Genomic DNA, 6,954 nt, shown 5'->3' on the forward strand with positions numbered 1-6,954 from the left:
CCATATGAAACTTAGACTATGACAAGCAATAGGGAGAAGACGGTGCTGTAAGTGCTTGTAAGAGGGGGGTTTGGCTTGGTCAGCAAAACCAGGGAAGACTTTCTGGAAGAAGTGAGTAAGATCCAGGTTGAAAGAAGAGTCTGTTCAAAAGTCCTGTGGCATGACAGAATAAAGTGAACTGAAAGATTAATGTATCTAAGAGCAAAAGGGGGAGTGGTTTGAAATGAGGCTGTACAAATGACAGGAACTAGACCATACAGAACCACAATTAAGGAGTTTTGTGTTTAGCATAAAAACAATGAAAAGTCATTCAAGGATTTCAAGTGGGGATGACATGAGCAGATTTGTATTTCAGAAAGTGCATAATATACAAGCATGGTAAAACAGCTCATTGGAGTTGGCGAACATGAATATAAAGAAAATATACAGGGGCGCCTGGATGGCTCAGTCAGTGAAGTGTTTGACTTCAGCTCAGGTCACGATCTCACAGTTCGTGAATTCAAGCCCCGCGTCAGACTCTGTGCTGACAGCTTGGAGCCTGGAGCCTCCTTCAGATTCTGTCTACCTCTCTCTCTGCCCCTCCCCTGCTCACACTCTCTCTCTCTGACTCTCTCTCTCTCAAAAATAAATATTGAAAAAAAAAAAAGGGAAATATACAAAATAAGCCTGGAATAGTACAGGATTTTTACAGGAGGACTCAAGCTAGATTTATATGATGATGGATGAAGATGGACAGAAGGCTAAAGAACAAATGGAGAATTAGGGGAGGGGAACAAATAGAGAACAGGAATGAGCATATAGAGGGATGATAAAAAGGCCTAGTTGGCCGTAGTGGAGGAGCAGAGATTGGACACAGGAGGCTGTATACATAAGGGCAGACCAAACCAGCTAAAGGAGGATTTCAAGGACGGAGCTACTCGATATTGATTTAATCATGGAAGTAAAAGTGAGCCATTATATGTTCCTGTGCATAGAGGCAAATAAAATGATACAGACTCAAGATACTGGTGTAGGTATATAAGCGTGCAAGATTAAGTGGCAATGGTGTTCAGTGTAATAGGTATGGAGGTGAATCCAAGAATTAATCCAGGAAGTGATGTGCGTCTCTGGCAGGATAGTGGCTCTGGAAGTGGCTGAGAACCTAAAAGGCATCTTGGAGGAAAAACGGGCTATAAGGAGTGAACTGAGATATGGAAAGGAGAAAAGTCAAGGTTATAACTCTGATGAAGCCGGTTAAATATGATGCCACAAATGACGATAATACAAATTTATTTTGCCTTCTTAATGCTTTCAGATCATAGTGTTCTGTATTTAGGCAGATGACAGCTCAGTTTATGTAGTACCTTCGTAGGTCGAAGAAAACAAATTGCTTTCAGATGTTTCATGATCTCTCGATTTTGAGAATCAATGCGTTCAAAAAGGTACACTTCTTTCTGAAGAATCTCTGATTGTGTGTATACCATACTCACAATGCCAGTCTGTGAAGAAAAAGAATCAACTAATATTATGCTAGTTAGAAATAATATAAACAAGCAACAATACTTAAGACTTAAAAAATTATTTTTCATTAATACTTAGCTGGATAACTTAAATACTAACATACGTAATAACACTTACTGAGCATCCAAAACATATAGGTAAGGTACCAGGATGAACAACATATTCTCTCTGAACACAATCCATACATTTCCAAAACAAAAAATTTTCCCCATCACCTTAGAGAGTTTTTTAGAAAAATAATTCTGTGACCAACAAATAATAACCTGTCATCTCAGCTTGAGCACTAATAGCTTTATTTTAAAAACACAACGCTGAGTGGAAATAAAAGTCTTCCAAGTGCTCTGTCTCACATATTATTTCTTGCCAGAGACATTTAGAAAAGCATTCCTGACTCCAATAAATTGTTCCGGGTTACAAGAAGAAATCTCTGGTAGTAGATGGTAGAGCCATTTAGACCGAAAACCTACTAGACAAGCTTTATACCACCTTTCAGCTCCATCCAGAACTGACCCTCGTTTCCAAACCTTTCATAAATACTAAATCCTACAGCGGAGTGGGAGTAGCTATCGTAAGGGAGGGAGGGTTCCCTCACAAATACTGAGCAAAGCAAACTCACCGTCTCTTTATCCATGAGAAGTACTTTCATACCCGGTCCGCTGTCCTCTATCATTTTGGAAACGTACTGCTTCACAGCAAAAACCACGTTCATGGTAGCGAATTGACAGGTTAGCCCCACAGCCCTTCCCGCCCCCTTTTTTCTGGCTAAATTAACCCCCGGCCTTTTGGCCGGGTCTCTGTGGCTTCCTCCCCGCCCGGCTTCGGCTTCCGGAAGTCCGGGCAACGGCGGTGCTGGGAGTTGTAGTTCCGCTGCGCGGCGCGGGCGATCCAGCCTCCCGGCGGAACGGAAAAATCCCGCTGAGACCCCTGGGCTGCGACGCTCGGCAGTGATTCGCCGCCACCCACCGCCAGCCTAGAGGTGTGTGAGGCCTGGACTCGGACCTGCCGGCCGTGGTTCCGGGGTGCCCCGGCTGCGGCCGCAAGCCTCTCTTGCTGGCTTGGGGAGAGGGTAGCCCCTCGCGTGGTGGAGGAACTTGGCGTAAGGCTGGCTTGGAGGCAAGAACAGCAGAGTGTGGCCGTGGTCGCTGTTTGCCACGAATATTTTCCTGGGGGCAGTGAAGGATTAAGGGAAGAGAGATGGCGTAATGCGCCCGGCCGATCGGGAAGGTATTTGCTAAGTAATGGCCGAAGTTCGTCCTCCCCGGCTTCACCGTGTCTTTAACAAGACGAGGACAGTACTCTTGCAAAATGAGGCCCGACTTGGTTTTCCGAAGAGTGAGGAGCAAGTGAAATTGAATATTTGTTGAATGAAGGAACAAAAGGAATGCCCTTGAGGGATGTTTTAGGACAGGCCCCAGATCCTCCCGGAGGGCCTGGAGCTGAGTCGGCCGCGGGGACTGGCAGCACGGGCGAGCGACCCCAGGTTCGGCACCCTGGGGGATTGGACTCTGCGGGCTCCTGCTCGAGCGGGGAGCGAGGGACCTGTGACGCTGACACTGCGGGCAGGAGCCTAGTTAACAGTCAGAAATGGGTAGGGGGTACGTATGCACTAGGGCTACAGCAAAGTGGCGTGGGGATTGTAAGAAACAAAAACTTAGCAGCAAAATGAATCTTAAAGCCATCAACTTCTAAACGTCTGCAATTGTTTATACTCCAAAGGTCTTCTCTTTATCATGCCATTTCTCGAAAAGGAGGGAAAATGTTAGTTTTCCCCCCCGCACCTTTACGTTGGGGAATTGAAAAATCAGGAAGATAATAAGAAACAACACCAATCTACAACTATAATTGCTTGTCAATATTTCCATTAAAATAATGACCATTGTTGGGGTCTGTTTAATCAATAGTTTCAACATTACCAAATCAATCATTCTTTCGTTATATTTTAAGAAGGATTCAATTACAACTAGACCCAGAGCACGTTAACATTAATCTGGCTATTAAGATTACCTTATAAAACTTTATATCGGATAATCAAATCCTTTCAGGGAGATGGGAGCCACTTGAAATATCCTAGATGTTTGTCACTTCTGAAATTGTGAAGAATGTGTCTTATTTTCTTTTCAACTTTTCTACCGTGTAAATAAAACTTCCCATTGGGCTTTTATCCATTTTTGAGTTATGTTTTGAAAGAAAAGTTAAAATGAACATGTGAACTTTAAAGGGATACAAATGAGAAAAATCTAACATGAAAATTCTATTTATTAATTTAAAATATTACTTAAAAACTTAAATACATTAAATATTTAAAATACATTACAATTTAAAATATAGAAAACAGTGAACCAGTGAAACACCTGCAAATCTTGTAAGTTAATCAATGTTTGAAAATTCACCACTTTCCTGTGTCCCTTGGTTTTTGTTTTTTCTTACCTATAATTTAGACTCCAGTATAAGATTGTTTTCCATTTTATACATTTTTTTTAGAAGAAACAAGGACAGTCTTGTCTATGAAATTTGTGCTTTATTAGGCAGTAGTCAATCTGGAGGCAATGCATGGCAAGAAACTGCATTCTTTATTTATAGTTGGACAATTCTAACATTTTAAAGGAGATGGAAAATGCCTATTTTGACAAGGCTTAGCAATTCATTCCATTGCCCAGGAAGTTCCATGATATCAGTGGCACTGTTATTTTGTACATTGATAAGATATGGAATGTAAACATTTTGTACCAAAGTTGTGATGTATTTAAAGGATGCTGTGATAGTCCTAAAGTTTGAGAGCCTATTCCCTTTCTGAAGAAAACTACAAAAGCCATTTTAAATGTCTCCAGATTAAGAACTTTGTATCTCTCTCTAAAATTAGGACTGGCACCAATGATAAAGTCCAAACTCTTGCTTTGAGACTCATCCAGGATATACCCAGAGTAATTTGTTTGGTTGTAGGCAAGACACAGCAAATTCAGAAGCCAATATGAAGTGCCTTACTTATTTCTTTGTTTAAATTTACACTGTAAGTAAACTGTAATAACAAATATTTTCAATAATAAAGGCTTCTCAATTAAAAAATCATGACATTCTTCAATTATGATTGCATTAATTATAAAAGTTTCTAATGTGATTACTTAAAAGTTACTTTTGCTTAGGTCCAAGAAATCAATGCTTTAAGGGTACAAAACAGGAAGTTAAAAAATACTGTATTTACATTTGTACATTTTGTGTAGACTTGTAAATATGTGTGTAAGTGAAATAAACAGGAATGATTACCTGAATAATTACATGTGCTCCAACTTTCTACAAAGTGTAATGTAATGTAATAATAAAATAATATAGAGGTTTAACTACCCATTTGATATTTAATTAAAATCATGTTTTTCCTGCAGAAGAACTCAAAGTTTGATATAAAACAAAGGATATGTAAATAAGCTTCAGTATAATTATAATTAATTGTATGGCTAACTCTTAGTTATCTTAGATTGTTAATTATCTACTATTGTTCTTTGTTACTGTGTGTTAACATTTCCCCAACAAGCCCTGGATAGGAGAGAAGTAAAGATGAAATTCAGTGAGACTTAGGTATTAGATTTCCTACTTGTTAGCAATTGAAAAAGTATTTGGAGAAAGAATGACAGTATTGCCCAGTGTCAGACAACTAGTCCCTGTGCAGTGTTCTTTAACCTCTAACCATTTTCTCATCTGATAAATGGTAATGATTTACTTTAGGAAATTGTGAGAACTTAATGAAATAATGTGCAGAAAAAAAGTGTCTGGTACATACTAAATGCTCAGTAAGTATCAGCTTTAATTATTTGAAATCAAAAGGTAAACATACCTTTTAGCTTATTTTTTTACATAAGATGTATTTTATTCCCCTTTGACAAGAAAATTTTTAAATGTGGTCAATTTCAGAATTTGTAAACGACAGCTTCCAAATATAATTTCCATAATAAGTTTATCTTACATTATCATACAGTAATAGAAGTGTTGATGGGAAGAATTGGGCTGCTCTTTCATAATTTGTAAACCATACAATTTTCACAGAGAAAACTTAGGAAAAATATGCTTCAAGTTACTTAGTGATTACCCCACTTCAAATCAAACAGCATTTGTTAAGTTTTTGTCACAGTTGGTAGTTTAGTACTGAACTTTATGGCAGCAAAAACATTGAATTGCTTTAAATCATTAAGTAAAAATTATGTGCACGGAGAGTCCTGTCTGCACATTGAGTAGTTTGCATGGTTTCACCTTTCTGATGGTGATGTTAACTTTGATCACTTGGTTAGTGGTCTCTGCTGGGTTTCTCCACTGTAAAATTATTTTTCTCCTTGTAATTAATAAATATGTGGAAATAGATTAAGGGAATTAAGAGGTAAAAACTTCCAGTTATAAATAAGTCATGGAGATGAAAAGTACAGCATAAAGAATATAGTTCATAATAACGTAATCGTGTACGGTGACAGATGGTGACGACACATCGTTATGAGCATTAGTAATGTAGAGAATTGTCGAATCAATATGTTGTACACCTGAAACTAATATAACATTGTATGTCAGTTATGCTTCGATTAAAAAAATCTAGGGGTGCCTGAGTGGCTCAGTCAGTTAAGCTTCCGACTTTGGCTCAGGTCATGATCTATCTCAGCTGGTGAGATCGAGCCCCCAGCCCCGCGTCAGGCTCCCGCTCTCAGCGCTCTCAGCGCAAAGCCTGCTTCAAATCCCCCACTCTCTCTGCCCCTCCCCTGCTTGCTCTCTCTCAAAGATAAATAAATAAATAAATATAAGTAAATAAATAAATACCTGCGGTTTTAAGCAGACTTCTTAGAAATTCAAATTCAAAATAAAGTCTTTTCATTATCTTTTTATGTTATTTTTAAATTTTATTTTTTTATTTTATAAAATACGTAAACCTTACATTTCCCCCCAAACTCCTCTTCCTGCCTTCCAAATGTGATGTCTTCAGGCAAAAAATAAAGTCTTTTTAAAAACATCTATACTTGAAGCAAAAATAAACAAAAATATATGGAGAGATGCCATGATGTGTTGCAAGCGTCCCATTTCTCCTCATACTTGTCATACCTGCTAATTTTAACTGGAATCCATGGACAGTTCTTGCCTGCAAACATTGGTGTTTACCTGATGGTAATTACTTTCCTCATTTCTTCTACGTTACTGTTTGGAATTCTGTAAAAAAGAGCTATACTCCCCCCCCCCCCATTTATTTATTCAATCACTTATTTATGTCAGACTCATGGATATTTAAGAAAACGACTTTTTTAAAAATTTACATCCGAGTTAGCATATAGTGAAACAATGATTTCAGGAGTAGATTGCTTAATGCCCCTTACCCATTTGGCTCATCCCCCCTCCCACAACCCCTCCAGTAACCCTCTGTTTGTTCTCCATATTTAAGAGTCTCTTATGTTTTGTCCCCCTCCCTGTTTTTGTTTTTGTTTTTTAATG

At 38.6% G+C, this 6,954-nt stretch overlaps 1 protein-coding gene across 5 annotated transcripts in view; it reads right to left on the reverse strand.

Moving 5' to 3' along the window:
- VPS45 (vacuolar protein sorting 45 homolog) overlaps window positions 1-2,324 on the reverse strand; it is a 66,614-nt gene extending 64,290 nt beyond the window's left edge. For 2 of the 5 annotated variants that reach the window (XM_047847901.1, XM_047847906.1), the window contains exons 1-2: window positions 2,117-2,324; window positions 1,344-1,478 (exon numbers count right to left, since the gene is read on the reverse strand). In XM_047847901.1, the coding sequence (XP_047703857.1) occupies window positions 1,344-1,478; window positions 2,117-2,209 (228 nt within the window). In that variant the 5' untranslated portion in view covers window positions 2,210-2,324. Of the gene's footprint in view, window positions 1-1,343; window positions 1,499-1,986; window positions 2,026-2,116 lie in introns of those variants that run through there. The other 3 variants (XM_047847902.1, XM_047847904.1, XM_047847905.1) reach the window with 3 other exon arrangements.
- Window positions 2,325-6,954: the final 4,630 nt, after the last annotated feature.

This window comes from Prionailurus viverrinus, unplaced genomic scaffold, assembly GCF_022837055.1.
Source record: "Prionailurus viverrinus isolate Anna unplaced genomic scaffold, UM_Priviv_1.0 scaffold_50, whole genome shotgun sequence".
Lineage (NCBI taxonomy): Eukaryota > Metazoa > Chordata > Mammalia > Carnivora > Felidae > Prionailurus > Prionailurus viverrinus.